The sequence below is a fragment of the Sinocyclocheilus rhinocerous genome, unplaced genomic scaffold (assembly GCF_001515625.1).
Source record: "Sinocyclocheilus rhinocerous isolate Xijiao unplaced genomic scaffold, SAMN03320098_v1.1 scaffold498, whole genome shotgun sequence".
Lineage (NCBI taxonomy): Eukaryota > Metazoa > Chordata > Actinopteri > Cypriniformes > Cyprinidae > Sinocyclocheilus > Sinocyclocheilus rhinocerous.
Genome location: NW_015633594.1, coordinates 78241 through 104022, shown reverse-complemented (window position 1 = coordinate 104022; position 25782 = coordinate 78241). Strand labels below are relative to the sequence as shown.

At 35.6% G+C, this 25782-nt stretch overlaps 2 protein-coding genes across 4 annotated transcripts in view; both read right to left on the bottom strand.

Annotated features, from left to right (window-relative positions):
• Positions 1 to 11575, bottom strand: part of clcn1b (chloride channel, voltage-sensitive 1b) — a 30610-nt gene extending 19035 nt beyond the window's left edge. Inside the window, exons 1-4 of the mRNA XM_016558474.1 lie at positions 11507 to 11575; positions 4734 to 4953; positions 4486 to 4617; positions 1072 to 1200 (exon numbers count right to left, since the gene is read on the bottom strand). Of these exons, the coding sequence (XP_016413960.1) occupies positions 1072 to 1200; positions 4486 to 4617; positions 4734 to 4953; positions 11507 to 11557 (532 nt within the window). The 5' untranslated portion in view covers positions 11558 to 11575. The remainder of the gene's footprint in view (positions 1 to 1071; positions 1201 to 4485; positions 4618 to 4733; positions 4954 to 11506) is intronic.
• A 2922-nt stretch (positions 11576 to 14497) lies between these two features.
• Positions 14498 to 24224, bottom strand: LOC107744674 (caspase-2-like). 3 transcript variants are annotated; one of them, XM_016558470.1, is made up of 11 exons: positions 23724 to 24224; positions 22866 to 23027; positions 22451 to 22600; positions 21733 to 21808; positions 21066 to 21157; positions 20768 to 20947; positions 20561 to 20689; positions 19336 to 19426; positions 18407 to 18601; positions 18202 to 18311; positions 14498 to 17207 (listed from the first exon to the last, which is right to left on the bottom strand). In XM_016558470.1, exons 2-11 carry the CDS (start codon positions 23016 to 23018, stop codon positions 17073 to 17075), a joined length of 1311 nt encoding a protein of 436 aa, XP_016413956.1. In that variant the 5' UTR covers positions 23019 to 23027; positions 23724 to 24224; the 3' UTR covers positions 14498 to 17072. The 3 variants fall into 3 exon arrangements, with proteins under 3 accessions (XP_016413956.1, XP_016413958.1, XP_016413959.1); XM_016558472.1 differs by having other exon boundaries at positions 18413 to 18601; XM_016558473.1 differs by lacking the exon at positions 23724 to 24224 and having other exon boundaries at positions 22856 to 22976.
• Positions 24225 to 25782: the final 1558 nt, after the last annotated feature.

Below are 25782 nucleotides of genomic sequence, written 5' to 3'. Positions count from 1 at the left end.
CATAATTGATGGATATCTAAAATATAAAAATACGGAAAAGCTTAAAACAGGCCCGATTATAATTTGCGTTTTATTTTATAATTCCGTACAGTTAAAAAATAAAACACTAGGCCTAATTATAATGGCATATATGTAAAACTTTGTCCTATAATTGTGTAGCTGCTTTTTCTGGTTTTTATGTTGCTCTGTTCTGAATACCTTCAAATTTAAAGGATTTGCTGCAACGCAATTTTGTATGATATGTTAATTATTTATATTTTTTATCCATGCAGCAAATGCTTTAAAAACAGCTTTAAAATTACTTTATTGCATTCCAGACGCTTTTAAAGTAGGCTACTTTTCACTATAAATTTTACGGGTAGCTTGAATGTAAACATTGTCATGAATTCGTTGTATTCCCATTTGTGAAATAGCCAACAAATTCATTGTTGTAGGCTAACCCGATCTCATGAAAGTGCGTATAGTACGATTTTCTGCTTCTATTTGGCGTAATATTTCTATGCAGAAATTGACTTTGGCATGCAAAAGACTGATAAATTCATAATTAACGGTGGGTTCAGTCGACAGAAATACGCGGGACACACAGGCCTATAATAACTGCTGAAATGTTTGCAGGCAAATCTCAGATCAGTCTGAGCGCTCATGGTACTCACAGTGCATACAGCCGTACACCTGCATGCGCAACAGACTCGGATGGTTGTCGTGGTAATAAACACCGTAAACGGCAAACGTTCGCGTGTCCGCGCTTAATGCGCATATCCTATATGAAAAGCATTTTAGGGGGCCCTTGGCTTTTGGGGGCCCAAGGCGGTCGCCTACCTTTGCCTAATGGGTAAGTCCGCCCCTGGTTGTGGGTGATTAAGGTGGATTGAGGGCAAAAACTAGACAAAAATTGAATATACAGCATAATAGCTGAGGACATATGACAGAACAGAGGGACACAAAAATGATTTGACATTGTGAGCAGAGCGCCAAAATAGAGATGTGAATGCAAGGGTAAAGAACGGAGGACAAACAGAAATAAAACAGGCTAATAAAAGCAGGAATTGGAGGAGGATGAGATGAACAAACCAATAGCTTGTGGAGAGACCAGGTGACAGAAGAGGGATGCAAAAACGACAAGGATGATGGGATACGAGACCCAGGCCAGATACTGCAGAGCCACATTCCCCTTCAGCTCTCCGTGCATCCACTTATATGCTGAGAGAGAGAAAAACAGAAAGAGAAGTAGGATACTGTTTATTTGATCACACTAAGGCCGGACCCATAATACTTACGAATGGGGAAGAAAAATACTGAAGTGTTAAAAATGTTGAAAAAATGACTTTCATTACTAACTATTAATTCTTTCATTTCCTTCAAACATATGATACCATTTGAAGCCTGTAATGGTATTCAAGGAATAATTTACCCAAAAATGGAGTTAATCACAGACAAGCAGCTTTTCATTTCAGAATACGTTAATTGATGGACTGGAGTCGTGTGCATTACTTGTGGATTATTGTGATGTTTTTATCAGCAGTTTTAACTCTCAATCTGACGGCACCCATTCACTGCAGAGGATCCATTGGTGAGCAAGCTGTTCTGATGAAGTAACAAACTCAACGACATCTTAGATTTGGGTAAATTTCCAGCAAATTTTCATTTTGGGTGAACTATTTCTTTCATAATGCTATGTAATACACATCGTCAACTAAGATATTTTTCTAATAACATTTGCAATAAAATGCATGAAAACATGATAACCTGTGATACAACATATTAAATTGGGTGTTGATTAAATTTAACGCATTATATTTAAATCACCGTTACATTTAGGGTACAAATTTTCACACTTTAAATTATGTGTATTACAGTATAAGGCATTGTGAATGCATTAACAATACATATATTATTTCATTTTGGCATGACAATTGCCAAGAGAATTCTCCTTAGGAGATAACTCTGTCTCTGTTCCCAGTATCAGTAATTGGCTCTCTGAGGTGGTGTTCTCCCTTCAGCTCCAAAGAATAGATTTTCTCAGAATTGGCAGCCACACTAAACCAGAGACGCTCAAAGCAAGTTGGCCAGTGACGACCTTTAATTTGGGCCACCATGCCATATTTTGATTAAATTTGATTAAAAGAAAACATTTTAAAGGAACGATTCACCCTGAAATGAAAACCCTGTCATCATTTAGTCAGCCTGTATGAGTTTCTTTCTTCAGTTGCACAAAAAAAAAAAAAACATGCTGAAGAATGTGTGCAACCACCGGTAGCCACTGACCTCCATATTATAGAAAAGGTCACACTTTAGTTTGGGAACCAATTCTCACTATTACTAACTATTTACTATGACTTTTGCCTCAATGAACTCTTAATTTGCTGCTTATTAGTAGTAAGGTAGTTGTTAAGTTTAGGTATTTGGTAGGATTAAGGGTTCTGGAATATGGTCATGCAGAATGAGGCATTAATATGTGCTTTATACAGTGGGTATAGAAAAGAATCACCCCCTTTGAAATAATCACATTTTGTTTGTTTGTCATCCTTTTTCCAACTCAGTGATTCAGTTTTTTTTATTTTATTTTTTTTATGACATGTTGGTGTTCTGACATCTTTCACTTGGATGGTATAAGTTGCACTGAGTAAATACAACTGGATAAAACAAACTGTGTCCGTCTTCATTTCAGGCTGCAAAGCAACAATGTGATTATTTTAAAGGGGGTACTAATAAACAGCCAATATGCTCGTAATATGCATGCTAGTTCACAGTGAGAATTGATCCTTAAACTAAAGTGTTACCATGGAAAAAAATACTATGGAAGTCGGTGGCAACTGTTTGGTTATCCACATTCTTCAAAATATCTTCTTCAGTGTTTAGCAAAAGAAAGAAACTCATACAGGTTTGAAACAACCTGAGGGTGAGTAAATTAAGTCAGAATTTTCATTTTTGGGTGAACTATACTTTTAATATAATATAGTTATATGTCTGGTATATACAGACATATATAGACAAGGTTTGTATTTGAATTCAACTGTATCTGATGTTTCATAAACGGATGTTACTACTCTCTTTTATATTGTGATGCTGTGTTGTTTGAAACATGACAAAATATTAGACTTACATTAATTAAATTTGATTAACCACGACATTCTAATTTATTGAGATGCACCTGTATATATATATATATATATATATATATATATATATTACCAAATTCTACTCCTGGCTGCTGTTTGGTAATTCCACCTTTGCTAAAAAAGTATAATATAAAAACAGCTACAGTGTATATCAATGCATAGCCATCCATAGAAGCCAACTATTATCCTCAGTTTACATATCAGAGAATATACACGATCACTGCTTTCAGAAGTTTGGGTAGGATGTTTTTGAAAGAAGTCTCTTATGCTCACCCATGTAAAACTGCAACATTGTGAAATTTTATTACAATTTGAAACCGCTGTTTTACTGTATATTTTAATATATTTTAAAATATAATTTATTCCTGTGTTGACAAAGCTGAATTTCAGCATTATTTGTCTCCAGGATCCAGTGTTACATGATCCTTCAGAAATCATTCTAATATGCTGATTTACTGCTGAAGAAACATTTCTTATCATCAATGTTGAAAAAATATTTTGTAACATTGTAAATGTCGGTAACACTTTACAGTAAGGTGCATTTGTTGACATTAGTTCATTATTAGTACTTCTAAAGCATTTATCTTAATGTTAATTTCTAACACATTCCAACACATTTACTAACACATTATTAAAATCAAAAGTTAATATTATTTAATGGACCTGAACTAACATGAACTAACAATGAACAGTTGTAGTAATTATATTTAATTGTATTGTATATTGTATTCAATGATGTTAACGCTGGCCAATCAGAGCACACCTCGCTTTTTCAGAACGATGAGCTTTTAATAAAAATCGACGCGTTTCAGAAAGGCTGGGCATAGAGGAGAAACAATAATGTACAGTATGTGGAAAATAATGTGTTTTTTTTTTACCTTAAACCGCATAAAGACATTGCATTACACCAAATACACAACATAATGTTCTTTTTAGCAACGTCATATGACCCCTTTAACAAATACTGTAACAAATAGACTGCTCACTGTTAGTGTTACTCAATGCATTAACTAACATTAACTAATGGGACCTTATTGTACTGTATGTTACCTAAATGTCTATACAGTCACTTTTAATCAATTTAATGCCTCCTTGCTGAGTAAGAAAAAGTATTAATTTCTTTCAAAACAGAACAACTTTACTGACCAAACACTTTTGAAGGGTGGTCTAATTTTAAGCAGAAGGATAGTATTTGAATTTTCAAACATTACAATGTAATACCCATTTTATAAAAGCAACTTAAGGCCGTGCTCAGCAACAGCCTTCAGCCACAATTACATTACAATATAGCAGAGCCTCTCAAAACATATTGCTTAAATATACACAGGGTTTAAGTGTCACCAAATAGGCACATTCTGTTCTATACCTTGTAGGCTCTTGGCACTGGCATAGTCCATGCTCCAGCTAACCAGAGCCATTGTGACACCTAAAAGAACCAGGAAGATCCAGTCCTCGCCCAACTTTGTCACAATATACCTCTGGATCCGGGCCAGGCAGTCTGCAATGCAAACATATTCTAATAGCTATTCCCACTAGACATTGCATTTTATCTGCACTTTAGACCAGTGCACTTGATTTCTAGGTAAACAAAATGGGTTTTCTTTAGTCACTCACCCTGGCATTTGGAATAGGGGCGTGGCTTCTGTACAGAGGAGGAGGGGCTTAAACCTGGAGTCATGGGCCCCACATCCAGGCTGGCATGATGTGCTCGGCCGTGGCCTCTCCTAGTTGCCTTGGCATTGCTGGCATGCCTCTTCCATTGCCTTTCAGTCAACAGATGTGTGGCCTCCCGTCTGGCAATATTACCCAGCTGCTCCCGATATTCCCCATACAGCTGAAAAAGACAGAATGCGGGTTTCTACCAGGGACAGAAATGACCACGACACCCACATTGATCAGCAGAGTGAAGGAAATCACTGACAGGAAAATCTGCAGTGAACAAAGCAAATATGGGTAAAACGTCATTCTTAATTATGTGGATAATTGCAGTTTAATGGTGGAAAATCATGTGATTTCACAACTTTCAGTGCTCACTGGTTCAGTGAGATTGTGTGTACATACCTGTGGAAGTAGGAATGTGAAGTGAATCAATGTAAGTGTGTGCAGTGGTGAGTTACAGTCATTTGTATATGTCAGACAGAAATAGTCAGGCTGTCTAACAGGGCAGAATGGAAAAAGCGCTCCCACGAGGGACTCTCAATCATACATACAGTACACGCACATGCACAAGATTTAGCCCGAAAGTACTCAAAAGTTCCCAACTATATTGCACCAACTTAAAAAAAAAAAAAAGCCCAACACCCCAAAAGAAAGAAAGGACAGATTAAGGTCATCATGAATCGAATGACAAAACAGCATAGGGTGGTACTTGATTTAGTCCATCAGGATTTTATTAGATCATGGGGATCAGTTAGAAGTGGGCATTGCAAACATAAAGGAGGCCATAAAAAAAAGAATCATCATCAATTTTGATTTCTTGGTGAGCTACATGAATACACAAATACAAAAATAATGGGTTGTCCATCAGGATAGACCGCACACTCTGGATATTGGCCAGTAAAGGAGGAAGTGATCCACCATGACATTCTTCCACCTTCCTTCCATTACACCCAATACACACGCCTTCATACATTGAGCAGCACAGACCCCACATGGTGCGAGACAGAAGGGATCGGATTCAGCCCCCTCATAAACAAGAAATACTCAATATACATATGATACAACTCAAAATATTTGTATATTTATATAAGGCATTTGAAATAACTGATAAATATATCTAAAATAAATGCATGCATAAATAAATAAATAAACAAGAAGGAAATAAAATATAGATAAAAATGATCAGGAAATATTTGGGGGCATTTATCTGGTCATAAATTCTTTTTCCAAACAAAGTACATAAACAGCTGTGTTTTTGGTAGCTGTGTTAAAAAAAGATACAATTTCAGTACAGAACTCAATGAACCAAACCATTATAGTATCATTCAGACCTGATGAGAGAGTCTTACCAATAAATTACATTTAAAACATTGCAGTACGAGCACCGTTCTTCATTACTCAAAATGTACATTTACTGTGGGTTTGTTTTCCAAATGCAGAGTCCAAAAACAATTTTTGAACTTTAGTGGAAGTTCATATTAAATTATAGGCCAGAATTTATATCCGTTTCGACTCAGCTGATTAGCATAAAGTTATTCTCGTTCACTAATAATTAACAATTTTTTTATTTTTTTTTTATTCATTCATTCATGGACAATTATTATACAGTAGACCAGTAGTCAATGTACATTGAATTTTAATGCCATTTAATAATCCTAACTAAGGATTATTTAATAATGGTATGAAAAAATAAAGTACATTAAATAAACAAGCAGATACAAGTATGTGGATTAACTAGCGCGCACACACAAACATACTACATACACATATATATGAAGAGTTCAGATGCAAAAGCCTCTAAGTACTCGACTAGTAGGAGCTGTACCGTTTAGTCGACTAGACCCGCACATCCCTAATATATATATATATATATATAAACATAAATGTTATATATATAATATACACACTCACGTATATGTATACAGTAGTCAACATTTGAAGTGGATCAAAACCTTTCATCAAAGTTGTCCTAAAAACAAAACAATAACCGTTCTTGTCTTAGGACAACTTTGATGAACTTATTTGATCCACTTCAAATGTTGACTACTACATACTTTTGTGCACGCAAGTTATTGTCTGTAATTATGTGTAATATATACATAAGCATATAAGGTTAAATATTATGATTATTAATGTCCATTACTGTTAATGACTTCTTAGCAATTACAGTTAGAATTAATTTAGAATTTATTAGAATGAAAGTGAACAAGAATGCTGAATTCTATGACATGCATTCAAAATAGAGACGAATGCAAACCCACCTCATGTGTAGCTGCAGTCTTGAACATGCTGTATAGAGATTTGACATTCTTCCACAGAGCATCTCACACTAGGAGACATCCAGCTATACAACCGCATTTATACACTGCACTTGAATATTAGCACGTACACTCACTCACTCACACACACACACAAATACCCTTGAATGACCAATAATTTAACAAACACCGTGAGAGTAAAAAAAAAAACAGAATAAGACGACTTTTAGTCTTTTCATTCTTTTCTCATTTATTACATTATCCTGATAAGATAGCAGAGTTTGTGTCAGATAGAGAGAAGACCCAAGGTTGTTTCTGCTATTGCCTCTTCATTTTTCTAAAGTCAGTACACTAATTCAGGATGGCAGCGTGAGAGAGACTGTTCTGTAACAGAAAAACATTTACTTTTACGACAACATATTCTCTCTCTCTTTCTCAAACACCTGTTTTCCTCGTTCCTCTAACTGATTTCCACAGTGCAGACTTAACTTTACAACCGTGGCCTAAATCTCACAGAACCTAACCCCACAGCTCAGTTCTGAAAGATCAGATGATGTCTTCTCTATACAACTGAAAGATCAAAAATAAGACCAAAAATATATTATCCAACATGTTATTCTTAATAAAAAGGCTCAAAGACAAGAGAGCGAGAGAGAGCTGAAGACAGACCGAGTAGAGAGAGTGAAAGTTGCTAACAGACATAAGCAGTGAAGGACATAGTGACTTTGAGAGTTAATTAAAAACAGAAATATAATGGTCAGTGTGTGTGTAAGTATAATAATAATACAATCTGACCCATTTACTGACAAACTGACCAGGAGAGCAAGAAAGACTGATAGACATGTTTTTTAAAAGTTGAACTTACATTAATTTTACATAGCTTTCTAAACATTCGTCTTATGCGAGACGCGAGTGCAACGGTGATAGATGTCCCTGTAGAAAATGCGATAAATATGCGTTCTGTGTGAACGGCTTGGTTTCGGTTTTGACGTAAACAACATCTTCTCCACACTGATGCTCTCGTTTTCTGCAATATTTTGAATGAACAATGTAGCAGGGCCGCATCTAGCGGGTTCAACTGGACAGGCTAACAAAAGCATTAAAATGCAATGACACTTACATCGTCGTCGCATTTTGTGCGCCACTGATAATACTGCCCGACACACACCTAAAATTCGAATGCAATGTTTTTGCAACGTGGATTTTTATTTTAAATTCGACGAATATTCGAAATGCGAATTTTTTTCTGACAGCCCTAACCTGCATTAATGGTGTTGATTGAAGTTGTCTGTTTTATGCTGCTCATCAGCTTTGTGACGTAAAGTGACATCTCCAAGTTCACCTCTACACTGTCATTCATTAAAAGTGGCAAAAGTCCCAAAATAAAAAAAATGTAAAAAATGATTATGAAAGGATGTTTTTAATACACACTATTTAAAGTATTTATAAAGTAAGCCATTAACAGATTACTAAATTATAAAATGCTTAGTCTCAGCCTCAGACTGCTTGTCCAGGGACTACACAGCACTTTCACAAATTGGCGAGCTCTACTTTGATTGGACAATTCCAGATTTAAGCATCTTCCAAGAATTTACAAATTACAACAAATTACCCACCCTTAAAACGCCACAAAAAAAACTAATGGTTTCTTCAAAGTGGACCAGACTTTATGTCGATGGTCAAAAATACACAGGCTACACAAGACTATATAATTCTGAACAGCCTCTATATATATATATATATTTTAAAATAAAGAGAAATTAAGCTTTTATGTATTTTCCCACAGCATGCCCATATTTGAAAGTAGCTTTAATTTGGCATTTATTTTTTTATCAATACTAATCAAGAAAAACAGGACACACAACCTTAAGCAAAAAAAGAGTTGGTAAACAAACTTGTTTGAATTTGGATATTTCAGTAGTCTGTAGTCTGCAGTTGGCAAGACCCAAGGAATATGCTAATTCATCATCAAAACATTATTATTTGCATTTTTCCCCAATAATGAAGTGAAAGTTCAAACGCAACAATCCTTTTATCTCCTGCACCACTCTCTCCAATTCACTCTCAGTCTGTTCATTGCTGTCTTTCAGCAGTCAGACTCCCAGAGGCCTCTGTGCTAAAGAAGAGGTCATCAGCAGCTGCCTGACCTGGAAGTGAAATCACTTAATTGTGACCATTAAAAACAACATGCAGTGCTGTTTAACATCAGTATAAGCAAACACTGCTGTAAACGAATACATCGTCCTCCAAGACCATACGCTATCACTATCATTAGTTTTTCCATCGTGGTGGAAACTTTCCATTGACTTCTTTTGTTTCACACCAAGCAAATTATAATTTCCATCCGTCAACTCTAAACCTGACCCTCACAGAAACCATTCAGCATTTTTAGGGATAGTTTGCTCAAACATTAAAATTCTATCATGATTTACTCACCCTCATTTGTTCCAAACCTATTTGACACACATTCTTCTGTAAAACATGAGTGTTTTTTTATCCACGCAACGAAAATCAAAGGTGTCCAATGAATGTGGGGTCCACAGATGAAAGCCATACAGGTTGGGACCGACATGAGGTTCATTAAATTATCACATAATTTTCATTTTGGGTGTACTATCCCTTCATTCCCTCATAAAAGGGATAGTTCACCCAAAATAAATAAACAAAGTCGTAATTTACTCACATCAAAATTGCATGACTTACTTTCTCCTGTGAAATATAAAAGAAGAAATTTAGAGAAATGTCGGTAGCACTTTCTATTACAGTCCTGTACCACATGTATTTATTATAGCAATTATAACTAGGTACTAACTGTAAATCTACCTCCAAATCTAGAATGGGTAATCGTTACTTTATATTACCCAGTACTTTCTTAGGTAATTACACTGTAAGTACATGAACTGCAATATAAAGTGCAACCAAAATGTCTAAGTCAATGGGAACCAAAAATGTCCGGTTACCAAAATTCTTCAAAATATCTTCTTTTGTGTTCTGCAGACGAAAGAAAGTCACACAGGTTTGGAACTGCACGACGGTGAGTAAAATTTAACAGAATTTTCATTTTTAGGTGAATTATCCCTTTAAGTTGGCATAATTTGACCACACACACATTTGTAATACTGTCTTGAGCAAAAAAAACACGCTTTCAGCAGCAACACAATGTATTAAATCTGATTATAAAGAGGTAAACATTCACATAAAGCCTAAGAATAGGGTTACTGATCGAGTTTTTCTCTGACTGGATCATTTTCCCTACATGAATCTCTTGCGTGTGCGAGACAGACAGAAATGGGACAGCAGGGGCAGTAATGCGTTTATGCGTAAAATTTCCCGTAAAAATGCGTACAAAAAGCTCCCGGCCCTGGCGATCTTCCCATATTGTGCGGCAGGAGAAGAAAATCGATGTGGGAACTCGCGAGCGAGAGAAGAGAGGAAGACAGGTGGAGAAATGGAAGGTTGAGGGGAGCTTGTGTGTGGGAACTTAATGACTTGTGACAGTGCAAAACTGACAGCTAAAGAATTGACGCTCGTCTCACTTTCTCACACACCATAATTTACGACTATTCTCTCGCGCTTTCTTTTGACACTTGACCTTTTGTGTTAAATCTATTTCCTTTTACTTTAATACAATCCTCAGTCTTTCCCAATAAGCTGTCCAATAGAACCAAACTCGAACAAATAGCTCAATGCGCCTAACCAGCTAACCATACATTCCTCTTGGCCATACAGCGGCCATCGAGAGCAGCCCGGCAGAGAGAGCTAGGCGTATATTTAACCTACATGCTCAGGTTTCTGCTAGCATATAGCAGCAGAGATGGAGTGCGTAGGTTAGCACGAATACGCACAAATCACGAGGTTTGGTCCACACATCTGCTTAGTTCAGCAAGTCTACGACATTGCAAATAATCCTCAAAGGCATTCGAGGTGTTTTACAGAATCTTCAGAAACCTGAGACTCTTTCCACTCCAAATGAGGCCAGTAAACAGATTTTGGACAGAAAATGCTGCAACAGGAAGCTATAAGCATACCGATAAGCATTAAAAAAGCAAGAAGGTGGAAAGCAAAGCAAACGTGGTTTTCTCCCAATAAGCATCTGATAAGGAAGCACAAATCTACAGTATTGGCTCTTATGGACGTCTACGAGACAAATTGTCTTTAATCAGCAGGGTGTTGACACAGTTTACGACCATTCTCATACCTATTCATGAGCCCAGTGAGCTCCATGTGTGTCGCCACTAAGAATAGAATGGAAAATCAATTAAAGCGGAGGCTAGTGAAGTGAAAGACTTTGAGACCCATTATTTAAAGTCTCATAATTTGGGCAGACAAGCGTTTCTAGGTTAGAACAGACCAGACTGACCACGACAAACCTCAGCAAGCCACCCACCAAAAGCAAGACAGCGAAACGCCTCAGAGTAAGACAACAAAACAACGGGAGAGAGAAAGAGGCACAGAAAGACAGTGACTGACCAGGGTTTGCTGGTATCTCAGAGCTTTCCTTTGCGACGCATCGGCAGCCATCGACACGCTCGCACTGAGCCAAAAATAAACACAGTCTCACTCCTGTGTTACAACATATGAAACACATACACTCACCGACTCTTACCCGTTTATTCAGTTACACACACCACCCTGCTCAAAGCGCGAGATACACACGCTGCCTCACTCTTATGTTACAGTACCCGCAACACACACTTGCGAGAAAAACGCTGAGACGCGTGATTCTTCAATTAGATACACTGGAACACACCATCCACAAACTGTCAAAGTGTCGGCCTACATGTAATACACTGCACCAACAACACTTATGAAGGCACAGAGAACGCAAACACATCACAGACATGCAGATATTCACAACTCTTACAAAACATTACCATAGTATCCATAGTTTCTGTCCAGTACTTGGTATTGGCTAGTTTGGTATATAAGCAAGCTGGTAACACAAAGGTCAGGGTTCTCGATCATTTTGAGCTATGAGTTTCCAGAATTTTTCCAATCCTAGAGTATAAGATAAAGATTTTTAATTATTTTATAGATTCCACTCACAAAGAGCAATACTTAAGAGTTCAGTCAGAAATGTCCATATGTTAATATTTTATTAATTTTCTAAAAATGTCCAGGACCTAAAATCACTATTTTAGAACTCCTTTTTTTGTTTTACCTGGCATGTTCCATGACCATGAAAACCATTGAAAATGTATACCTTAAATGAACTGTAATTCTATTTGGAATGACAGAAATATTCTGGCAAACTTCTTGAAAATTATTCTGGGTTCCCATTGTTTTTTTTACAGTGATTTTCAACAAATAGATAGCATTTTTAATGAACTAACTTAAGAGAGACTGGGAAAAATAATATGGAAATTTACATTACTTTTTTAAAAACTGTTTATTTATTACCATTTTATTACTTTTTAATCCTTTCCAGGCCCAGAAATCACACCTTTGAAATTGCCTGATTTCCATGATTTCCAAGACCAAAAAAAAAATAACTGAACTATAAATCACTTTGGATAAAAGTTTGAAAACTGCCTGAATGACAGCAAAGTTATTCATATTAATATTTAATATTACAAATATTGGTAACGCTTCACAACAAGGCCCCAATTTTGAACACTTTAACAATGAGCAATACATTTGTTACAGCATTTATTAATCTTTGTTAACGTTAGTTATTAATAAAAATACAACTGCTCATTGTAAGTTCATGTTAGAGCAGGTCTATTAAATAATATTAACAGATACAACTTTTGATTTGATTAATGTATAAGTAAATGCTGAAATTACCATTAACGAATATTAATAAATGCTTCAGAAGTATTTGACATTGTTAGCTCATATTAAAGTGATGTAAACTAATGTTAAAGAACAGAACCTTACCGTAAAGTGTTCAAATATTTTTACATATCAAATTTGAAGATTATTTCTACCTGATAAAGGACTTTAGAACTAAAAAAATTTGTAATAATTTAAATTACATTTCTAGTGCTGTAAAAAAACACCTTTGAAATTCCCTAACATCTCTAGGTATTCCAGGACTGGAAAACCTAGAAATATTAAGAGATTTTTTATTTATTATTTTTTATATATATAGTTTTGCAATGTTAACAATAATCTGCATCTATGGTATTCTAGAGGGAATCTATGGTTGCCATGGTAAATTCTTGTTAGGGGACCATTCATTTTATCTACACATTCTGTAGTATGAACACATAATCCAAACACTAGAATAAGCACTGTCAGGATATAGGAAATAATTAAGGATCAATTTTATGAAGAGGGCAAGAAAAACAGTTTTTAAAAAATCACTATAAGGTGTGTGTAGTGAGTAAAAACTCAGACTCAAACCGAGAGCTGGCGAAGAGAGTGACTGAAACAGATGAGCCCAAACGAGCGTACTTGTGTTTTGTGTTAAATAGACAATACAGGTCCAGATTTGCTTGTCTTTCCTTAGCTGCGGCACACTGCTAATCGCCGCCTCATCTCACACTAACGACATTGCCTCCCCATCTATCTGCAGGCCTGAACCCCTCCCAGCTGGATTTCCGTTTTACTTCCACCTCTTCTTGTTTTTGTTCCTTCTGGTGAGCACGGGTGTTTTTTGACAGGACACCACCCCCTCGGGGGCACCCGTGTAACATGATGAGTGAGTATGCGTTTTGGAAGGAGCTAGAGGGGGGGCAACGTGACCCAATACAACAGCGTCAATGCAGCAGCGAGGAAACTCAGATGCCCCGCACAGTCTTAAAATACAACCCACTCTTGCTGTGATTCAACCTCTACTCTGATTAACGGGCTGATGAATATGTAAACTCTCCGCCAACTCATAGCTTCTAGAGTTCGAAATGTTTACAGGAATTACCCTAGAGAGACGTCCGGGTGAAGCATCCACTGATCTGACAAGCTAAAAGTACAGCAAAACCTCATACACGATCCTTCGTGACTTCAAGTGGATCTGAAATACATTGTGTAGGTTGTCGCTTTTTATATCACAACTGGGCCTGCCAATCGATTGGCCAGGATATACCTGGAAAAACGTCTCGGTGGACGACTAAATAAAGCTTAAAAATAAATAAAGTGATTAAAGTAATCCTCCATGCATTTATATACATACCATCTGGGCCTTGCGGCGAAGGCTTCAGTTCTGGAGTCACGCTAACAGGTCAGATGGGTAAGTGTTACGGGATCGGTACAATGACGGCCATTCCTGCAGCCACGGCAGGACAGAGAAACCCGAGCACACGGATAAAAATGCATCACCACGGAAGCCGAGGACAACTCTGAAAAACAGAGAGGGAGAGGGAGTGAGAGACATCTAATACTAAACATCTCAATACAGAACATAACAACATGGCACTCTATTATAACCAACCAGACAATACACTCCAACTCAAACACACAACAACCGATACATTTATCCAAGCAAACAACTATAGAAAGAAATCCACAGCACAGTGGTCTTTGGAACAGTATTTCTTTATTACATGGCAGCTTTTGCATTACAAAAATACAAAAATGACAGTTTCCCTATAGTTTTCTTAAAGCACCCTTTAGAGCTGGTTTGTACAGATGACAAAGGCAGTGAATAAACCAATTAATATCAAGTTTGCTAGGCACTCATCTGGCACAGTCAGACTGGCAGGGACTAAACTGGATTATATTATATGTATCTATGTCCATTGTGGGTTTTAATACCTTCATAGGGGAACTTTTAAACATTTGTTACCACAACTAGAACCTGTAGCGCTCAGTGTCACAACGCTTTCACCATTACAATTCTGAACACACATTCAAAACCAGGTGAACACAGCCTGAGAAATACATTGATTAAAATGTATAAATACCGTTAGAGGAGTAGTTTAAAATGAACCCATCTTTCCTTTCATGTTAGGCTGGTTCTGGAGAACATCATTGTGCTGGCATTCTCTCAATGGAATGACTGCAGCATTAAAGAAATACTTACAAACACAGTACAGTAAAACTGTGACACATTTTCCTAGTGTATATACATTGTCTGTTTCCTACTTTAAGTTTATTTTTCATTTTGAAACAACGTTTGACTAATGAAAATAACTTGTAGTATTTCATCAAATAACCAGTCATTTGTTTAAATATTTCAATATATTTTTTTCTAAATTATCATTGCACTGTTTCCATTATGAAAGTAATCCTTTATAAATTATTTATCTGCACCAGCCCCGCATTTTATACTTAGGATTTTAATGTGTGTTTAAAATGAACCTATGCCCATATTATTCTGCCAGTTCAAAGAAGCTTATTAGTTAAAATATCAAAATAAAACCCAACAAAGCAACAGTTGCTTGAAAGCAATATCAGCATGAACAGTGTACATCTACATAAAACATTTTGGCTTCTAAGACAGTAAAAATAAAATAAAATGCAGTAAAATAAAATAATCATGTTGAGTGATAACCTATGGTAAAGGTGATGAGTGTGGAATGTAGAAGAAAGTTTGAGGGATGCCATGGCAATGTCAAAAGGTCAAAGGTTGCGACCATTAACCTAAAGGTCATGCCTACTGGATCAGGAAGACACATACACAGATGGAAAACAGCACACTCAAATTTACAGTCTACATTCCCAGGAGGAATAATGTTGTGTGTGCAGAACAGGAAGACTGCGTGTCTAAACCCTGGAAGCTCTAAATGACAAAAGGTGAGCTGATGAAGTGTAAAAGCTCCCTACCGCCACCTGCAGGATTTTCTTTAAGACAGAATACTTTCAGTCTCCATAATGTGCATTCATTGGCACACAGAATGTTTGAAGTGAAAAGAAATGTGCAAGAGTAAGAGAAACATGCATATGTACAGGCATAATTACAAAACATGTTAGAAGGATATATAAACGAGTGGAAACACCATTTGGAATGCAACTGGAATCCAGAAGTATTGGAATTACTCAAATGTCTGGAGAACGATCAAGTGTATTGATATGCATCTTAGTAATGTTTTTAAAAATAACTATTATACGCTAACCAAAATGAATCAATAAATAGTTTAACTTTTAACTCGGAGTCAGGAAGCCCTATCAAAATTCAAAAAAGCTGCCATGGTGCATACAGGATAACTAAAGAAAATTAACAGATGTCATGCCACAGTACTTACAGAAAACATTAACAGAAACCAAAGATAAAGTAAGAGCAGATCTGCTCTGCTCCAATCTAGTAAGTGAAATGGTATGGAGGAGTTTAGTATGGTACTGGCACAATGCTACTATGCATGTCTATGCATACAACCATGTATGTGTGACAGATGGGGGGGGTTTATCATTAAGCTGCTCTGAATGTACCAACAAGTTGGCTATAAAAAGGCTCCACAATTGCAAAGCATACAGAACATGAATTACTGAGAAAACAAAACTATACAAAGAAGAGTGAAAACAAATAGATATAAAAATAAATCCGATAAAACAAAAGACTGATAAAATGTTGGCTTTGGTTAAAAAAGGGTAATTCTGTGGCAAATTTTATACAGCTGCTGAATAAAAAAGAAAGAAAAAAAAACAAACATATATTTCATTTTCCAGCTTATTTTTAACCCCAATTTCCCCCTATAAATCATGAAAACAAATTGATTTTTTTCACATATACTCACAAATGGCATCTTTACTCTTTCCATAGCATATTTCATTGGTGGGGAAAACAAAAAAAAAGTTAAGAGTAAGGCAAAAAAAAAAGAATTAATGGAGAATGTTTGTGATAATGCATTTTCTAAGTGCACCCAGGAAGTTTAAAAAAATCTGATCTATCTTGGCAAATCCACTGTAAATAACACACGCATCCTATGAACCTGTCATTGTGCTGAGGAATGTGAAACAGATGACACATGGAATGGGTGTAAGTAGATTTACATGACTCTGTGTGTTGTGTGCTGAGCTTGCAGCAGGTGATGGATGTACACACACACGTGCGCTGAGCTCCTGCTACTGCATCAAAATCAGTTCTGAGGGCAGTGTGTTCTGTGTGTGCTTCGTGCCTGGGGAGTGTGTGTGTGTGTGTGTGTGTGTGTGTGTGTGTCTAGTTGTTGGGGTAGTACTTAGGGAAGAGGTAGAGGTCTTTACAGAGGGAACTGGTGAACTCTGACATCTCTTTACAGCGATGATGGGCTGAACCAGGTGCGTATCCCTCTCTGCTTTTAATTTGACCATTCACCTATAGAGAACAGAGAGAGAGAGCAAAATACATTTTAACCCTATAAAGCCTACTTTATCATATTTTATAATGCAAACTTTTTTTTTTATATTTGAAAAAATTATATTTTACGCATCTAAATTATGAACATGATCAAAACTTTGCTGAAAACACCATTATACACAATCAACTACATGCCTTCTGTCATCTGATTGATAATTTATACTTTTTAGCAAGTAAAAGGCCGTTTAGTATAATTCATCCCCCATCAGGTTGTGGAAACTTAGGTTTCATTTATTATCCATACATCATTTTTTGAAAAGTCATGTCAAAATGTGAGTATCAAAGATGATACTTTAAGCTTTTGAGGAATGTTATCTGCACATCTCTTAATCCCCATTGCATTATATGTTTTGCCCCCACAATTAAAACTACATAGTTTTTAATCATATAAATTTATTCAAACATCACTGAAATTTTATCTCACTATATTATTGGATGATATAGACAACTGCTATTTATACACATTTTATGTAAGTTGTCTGCTATACTGATAAAGATCTCATTGATTTACAAGATATCAGAATTTTGTCTTGTTGTCAATATAAGTATTAGCAACTGCAATTTGCATATTTTTGCTCATTTAGGGCCTCTGAAGAACACTGGTATGTTTGAGCTTCATATTCTCCTATATCATACCATATGGGCCACAAAAGCCTGAAGTATCAAATATGATACTCAACAAAAACACATATGCAAACTGTTTTAGATTTTGTCTAAATGTTCAATAAAATGATCAATGTCAAAACATATTTTCATGGCTGTTATTTCATACATGATTACGCTGTTACAGGTTGTGAATAAGGTGTTATTTATAAAACAGTCCGATTTTGAATGGCTATCAACTGAATTAAATATCAAAGTGCCAGGTACAAAACACGAAAGGTTAACATTGTTTGGAAACCATCAATGGCCATAAATCAGTGTATTCAAAATGTGGACTAAAATGTTTTACCTGCACAAGTATGTCTGCCAGGTGTGTGTCGTTGGCTCTCTGTCTGATTGTGGTGTTCAGCTCCTGAATGAACCAGGACCCTTTCTTGGTGTTTCTCATTGCAGCAGTGCCTGAAACACAAAACATCAGCAATCTGCACAGCCTGTGACATATGACATGATGAATGGTATTAAAATCAGATGAAGATACAATAATGTGTACACACTGAAACCTTTGAGGGTGGCAAAGCCGCAGATCATGTCGGATCTCTGGGGCAGTTTGACTCTCAGTCTCTCCCTGTCTTTCTCCTCCCTCTCTTTGTCGTCTCTCTCCCCCTCTCTGCCAGCATCCCTCTGTTCACAGCCTGGAGATTGAGTCCGTTCCTGCCCATCCAACTGGTCCACGCCGTTGTCCATCTCCTCTGAAATAGAAAGAAATGTTTGTTTGCTTGTTTTTGTTAAGTTATTTTACACCATGCTAGCTTCCGTGGCTATTTTATATTTCATTGTCAATTTAAAATACAATAAATATACAGTATAAATAATAATAATAAAGGTTTAAAACCTATTTTTGAAAAAAAAAAAAAACTGACTTTATTAAAACCTATTTAAATGCTTCAGCTGAATGAAACTAATTCTTCAATGAATTAAAACTAGCACATTTCCATACAATATGCTTCAAATATCGTATTTTGGCATAATGGTGCATCTTTACCTCATATTAAGAACTGAAACAATGAATTAATTAGTATATATTTGTAATTTTTCGCTTTCAAAGAATTCAATAAATGTGTCCGGAAATACTATCTCTCTCTCTTTATATATATATTTTTTTTTTACTTACTTAATATTTTATAAAAATACATTACCAGTCAAAACCATGACCATTAACAAAAAATAGTTTGGAAAGATATTCGTACATTACTTCAGTTTCTATTTGTATACAAAATTAATTTCAAACACAGGAGTCTTTAAATGAAATTATTTTTAAAACGGAGAAATGAGGAGAAAGTCAGTCCAGTGTTATTTTAGAATTAATTATATATTATAGTATATAGTGTTACTTTCAATTTTTGAAGTTTCATTTTTAATTTTAGTAGTTTTGTTTTAGTTTGAGTAATTTTGTTATGTGCTTGGTTAATCAACAGTAACTCACCTCCTCGACAAGCCTGAATGAAGAACATCTTTGGCTTATTCTGGAGCAGAGGGCAGCGGGCGTTATCAAAAACCTCAAACACCCAGTCCAACTGAGAGACAGAGAGAGACATTTGAAACTCTGACATGTAAAGGAATCTTTTACAAGGTAATAAATTTACTTCAAAAGGAACTCACATATTGATGAACGTATGACTGTGTGTATACCTAAGAATAAATAGTGATGCACGAAAATAAATATCCTTAGCTGAAACCAGTAACTCAAAAACCGAAAAAGATTTTTTTTAACTTAATTAAAAATAGTTTTTTTGTATAATTATATTAACATTGCACTTTTTTTTTTTTTTTTTACAAAAAAATCTAAATATAAGTTTTAATTTAGACGAAAACTGAAATCAAAAATGCATTTTAATTTGATAATCAATTAATTTATTGTATTTAATAATCAACCAATTGTACACACATTTAAAATACACAACAGTTCTTATGTCAACTTTTAAATAACAGAATTTGTCGTTGAAATATAAACATTTAAACGGTGGCTGTAATAAAAACTTGTTTTTATGATAGATTTATTCAAATATAAATTAAATAAGACAACAGGTTAAGTAAAAAATATAATAAATATGTAATATAATGCATATATTGGATAATGCTTGTCTAAAGTTATTTTTTTCCAGCAGATTATCCAGTTTATGGACATTGAATGATTTTCCTGAGATAAATGTAATGTTGTGACATTGTTTACAAGCTGTCAGATGTCTTTCCATGTTTGAAACACTGACTAAGCAATTATGAGAATGATACATTGATTTCAGTGAGTTGTACTGTTTCTTTCAACATACATTCTGATGTTCATTCATGTTTATTTCGTGCCATGACTAACAGTAAATAGGAAAAGATGATCAGTTACAGTGATCTGTTACGCTACATTAAAAAGCATCAAAACCACATTTATTGTTTGTATATCATGATAAAATGTGAATTTCTATAATAATGAAAATTTGAAATGTGATACTATTTCATATTAAAAGTAACAAAGTACAAAGCTTATTGGATGGCAGGTGAGCTACAAATAATGTTTAGTGAAGTTCATGCATCAACAGAAAACAGCATAGACTAAAAGCTTTCTCTTAAGATTTAAGAATCCATATCAGTATCTATTAAAAAAAAACGTGAAATGGATATTGTTATTCTATCACTAGTGGTATTAAAATCAAGTGCACCTCCAGCAGCTGTCCATCAGTGCCGTAGACAGATCCCTCAACTCCATGTGACAGTAAACACACAACAGTGCAGTCATACTCTGCATGCTCCTGCCGCTGGGCAAACTGTTCTAGGCACCTGCGCATTGCCTGAAAAACACAAATCAAAAACTTAATAATTGACTTTGCTTTGCAGGGCAGTCTGACTCTGCAGCATGTCTAACTCGCCTCCGCCGTTAGGTCTTTGTGCAGGCTGACTGTGAAATCCAGCTCCATAAAGAGTCTCCTCAGCGTCTCCTCATCCACCTCTCCTCCCCTCCGGACATCTAAATCAGTGTTAGCGGAGTCAAACCTCACGTTACTCAGCACCAGGGCCAGCCCTCTCGGACAGGAGCGCATCGGGTACGCCTGAAAGGAAAGACATTTGCATAGAGGTTACACACTGTGCTAACATAGCATAAAATATATGCAAATAAAATGGGTTTTTGTCTATGAGTATGCAAAGGAATAGTTTGTGTCCTTATACCTGTGATCTATGGGACTGGTAAAATTCCGGCGTACAGGGAACAACAGCTGTGGTCACGGGAGAGTCGGCATCCAAACACATCTCCATGGACTCTAAAACACACACACACACACGCCCACGCACACAAACAACCCCATTAGCTCAAAAATATTAGGCTCATCTCACATAACAATTTTCCTTTATCTATTATGCTTTCTTCCATAACAAGTATGTTTAAATATGCTTGTTTGGCAATTGAACTAAACCTGAAACAATTAATTATTAAATGGAAAACCTATACTAAAATTAGAAATGTTGCATAAAAATGACATACATACAACATTCGCCTGTACGTGTAACGTAATAACCATTCAGAGAAAAGCAGCTCCAGCTCTTGGTACCATGAAGCTTGTTGTCACACAGAAAAAAAATGACCATTCAAAACAGCAAACCTCCAGGGAATTAATCACTGGTAGTAGATAAAGTCATTTATTTGACCATCCTCTTTGATAAGATGTCCTGTATCCATGTGTACAACAGTACCAGATATTTGGCATAGAGCGTGCATGGCATAAATCTCATCATTAGCATAGTATGCACAAAGCCTGCTTTATCTTAGTTCAATAAATGTTCATTTTAAAACTGAAGTATACTTTGGGCTTTATGCACAAACACTAAAGTGGCTCACCATGAGTCCGGGCTCTTTTCACAGGTATAACACATTCCTGAGTTGGACGAGACAGTGAGGGCTCTGAAAAGCTTTTCTGTGAAGATTAAAAAAAAAAAAAAAACAACACAAAATCACTTTTCTACACTGACTAGAAACTTACAGTTAGTTCATAACCCACTATTCCAAAGGACAGGAGAGTTTGAACTTGTCTGTTTGACCGTTTTTTTTTAAAGAATCTGTGTAGTTTGGGTGTGGTAAACTGGTGCATAATACTTCCCATTTAGTCCTACCCTCTCTCCCTCTCATTTACTCCACTGACCCAGCTCTGACCTCTGTGGGTGGCGTGATTTCTATACCTCTCTATGGTCATAAGACTGATCCCACAACTCTTCCTGCAACTTACTGTCTTGAGAAAATGTTGTATTTTGGACAAGAATATATAAAGTGTTTGGTAAACAGTATAAAACTTTAAATATATAGAAAACAAATAAGCTTTATTTTCCTTCCATTGAGTACAGCAGCTTTATGGGACAATAATTTAGAATAATGATGAACAAAAATGTTTTTCCTATGAATACAGCACATCTGTTAACACTGCCTCCCTGGCTCTCATCAGATGTGCTGTCATTGCTAAAGAAGACTTTTCTGGTCCCTCACTGCAACCCATTATGTTCTTATAGAAACCTGTCAAGTCAGTCTAACTGGGTGTGATTCCGAAGTGAAGGCACCAACTCACGTCTTTCTCTGTGAAGTCCATGAGCAGTCTGCTGAGGTGCTGTTGCTCTGTCGCTGTAAGAGCAGCACAGAAGCTGCTAAAAGCTTGAGGGCCACGTTTAGGCAAAAGAAACAACAAATGACGACTCTTGCCCTGGGATGTCGGTTTAGCCTGAAAGGATTCAAATTATCTCATGGTTAAAAATAATCAAAGCATTATTTATGAGGCTTTCCACATCTATTAGGACTGTAAAATTTAAACAAATAAATAAAGGCTGCCACTTATTGGGAAATGGCTATTCAAAAAAAAGTACTTTATAGCATTTTACAACATTATACAACGTTTTCTAAATAAAACATAATTTTTTAGCATAGATTCCATGTAGATCTATCCAATATAGAACTAATACTAAGCTAATATTAATACTTTAACATGCCATAATGGTTTCTGCCATGCTTTCTGTAAGAATTCCATCTTGTTGTAGACACTGGATCAGCAGATCATCCACCACTAAGTCCTGCAGAATTGTGACAGAGTTCTTCCTGAGCACTCGTCTCTCCCATTCTTTCATGCCACACTCTCCCAGCATGATGAACCTCTGAGTTTAAAAAAAGGAAAGACAGTTACAAAACGCTCCCATTATAACAAACAGTTTATATCAAACTAATTTATCAAATCAAAAAACTGTAAGAGTTAAAATAACAGCTAAGTTATAAAAATGTACAATTATACATATATAAAATTATACACAAATAAAAATGTTTATAACTTAACTTCAAAAAAATAAGTGACACTGGAAGTTACCATGGAATTTGAATTAATTGATTATTATTGCATAATATTAAATTAAAGCCTTCTGTGTATATATATATATATATATATGTGTGTGTGTGTGTGTGTATATAAATATATGACTGCATTTATCATGATCATTGTTATGTAAAAAGAAAACAATGACATTATTTATTAATTTTATGAAGTATTCAGACATGTATTTGTTGTGCTGACTTCATTCTAACTTCAAGTTAAAAAATATATATATTATACTATTTTAATGTTACCATGCAACAGTCAAATGTCATTGCAACAATGCCTCTTTTGCATATAATGTATAAAATATAAATTATTACGTTTTTCTTTTGAATTTGGGGTGAAAGTGACCTTCCAGTCTATGTTCATTATGTCAAAACATTCACCATAATAACACGCACAGGTGAGGAGGGTCAAGTGATCTGCATGCCTCCAGTGTTCTGCTACTGTCTACAACTTATAAAGGCTACGAGGATCACTTTACCTGTTTTGATACAGTCCTTGCCGTGTGAAGATGACAGTAAATTACACTATAATGACGATGTATGAAGGGTGATGTTGATTAGATGTAAATCCAAAATGATGAATTCCAGCTCGCGCTGCAAACTAGCTTAGCATGCTAATCAAAACAAAAATAAACACAACTGTCAATATAAAATACTGCTGACACTAACTTTATCATAAAAGCAGGCCAGCTGCTAAACTTCAGCTAAAATAGTTTTCCTAGGCCGTTTATCAAGTTGACCGATACAAAATAAACTAAATTAACAACGAGCTACACAATACTATTAGCTGTAAGGTGCTAGCACTTCTTGCGAGCTTTGTTGTTCTCGACGCAAAATTCATCCTTTAAAAATTCATTTTCTTTTTTGTCTCGTTCTCGAGGCAACACGCGGAACGACAGCATTCGTGCCGAAAAATGTCTTTTTTTAAATAACTGACAATACTCTGATTCTCTCTACAAACTTCCGCGGGTGATGATGGAGCTTGGCAGCCAATAGGCATTTTGTATGAAGATGATTGACGTGAGGAGAAGCCTATCGCAGCCCCGTCCGCCCACGAAAGGGGCGGATGTCTGTTTCATCCACTTATTTGAAATTTGAAACTTGTGTAATACCTCACAGACATCAGTTAGAAATACAGTTCATTTCGTGACTCCATGATTTAAAATTACCATTAATTATCAGCACAAGTCTCATTTCTGTTCACATTTTATTTCAAGTTTCCATATTTCGCTTAACATTCTCGTTGGATTATAGACTTCCTACCCTCATAGGTAGCAGCTTGTGTGTAGTCACTGATCGTGATCTATATAATATCTCTGTTATAGATCAGTGTGTGTAGTACTATATCATTTAACATCAGACAGAATTCCAGAGGTTTTAACTTTGGTTTTACTTTGATGACACTTGACTATACTTCTGAACACACAAATCACATCACTAATACGCCTATTTTAGTCTAATATGCCTAATTTAGGCCTACATATACTGCATTAATTGAAAATAGCACAACATGTTTTCTAATATTTGTATTATATGTAGCAGTAAATGGTGTATAATTTAGAGGTGAATAGTGAATAGTGTTTAGTTCCATGACCCCCCCCTCCCCCTACTGAAATATAGTAAATTATTTTCACATTCATTCAGCCCTCATGATCTACAATCTCATGGCTCATACAATCTCAGTTTAATCTAAATCAAACAATTAAAAGATACAAGACACATCCCGTTTCCTTTTTTACATTACTTGGCAACACCACTCGAGATTTCCTAAATTCGCATGTATGGGCACAGTGTAGACCTGTCTATGACCTATATTATGAAGGCTTTAACCAAAGCAGGTTAACAAATTGTAGAATCTCGTAATTGTAAAGTCTCATTTTCGAATTAGGAAGACTTGAAATCCATTTTTAGGACTCTGTTTTTTATTTGCATTTGACATAGGCTGTAATTTGCTAGATTAACTTTCTAGAATGACAAATGGATTCCAAACAGATTCTAAAGAAGAATTTTGTTATCACCAATATGGAAAAGCAAATGACAATTTTGAAAATGTAAATGATCATTATTATTATTATTATTAATAAATGGTCAAAGCAGATAACTTAACACATTTTTAATTAGTTAATTATTTAGCTCATAAATCATTGCAACAAACAGAAAAAGACTCAACTAGATTGTATTACAAGCATGCGTGGTTTCATATGTGAGCTCTAACAGGAACAGACAGCAACCACAGTTTGGACAACTTGGAGCCCAAGTGGTGTATCATAGCAAATTTAACAGGAAAAGCAATTGTTCGATTACGTTAAGATTAACGACATATACTGAGCACAATTTCTGTGTTATTATGTCTTACTATTTTAAAAAGCACTAATGTTACTGTTTAAGTTGAAATTTAAATTTAAAAAAAATTATAGTAAATAATGTAGACCATTTTGATCAAACCATTTTTCTACAGGAATGCAGAGCAATGCAAAAGTCCCAATGTCATTGGATGTACACGTTTTTGGCACAAAACAAAACCCCCCATTTACTTTT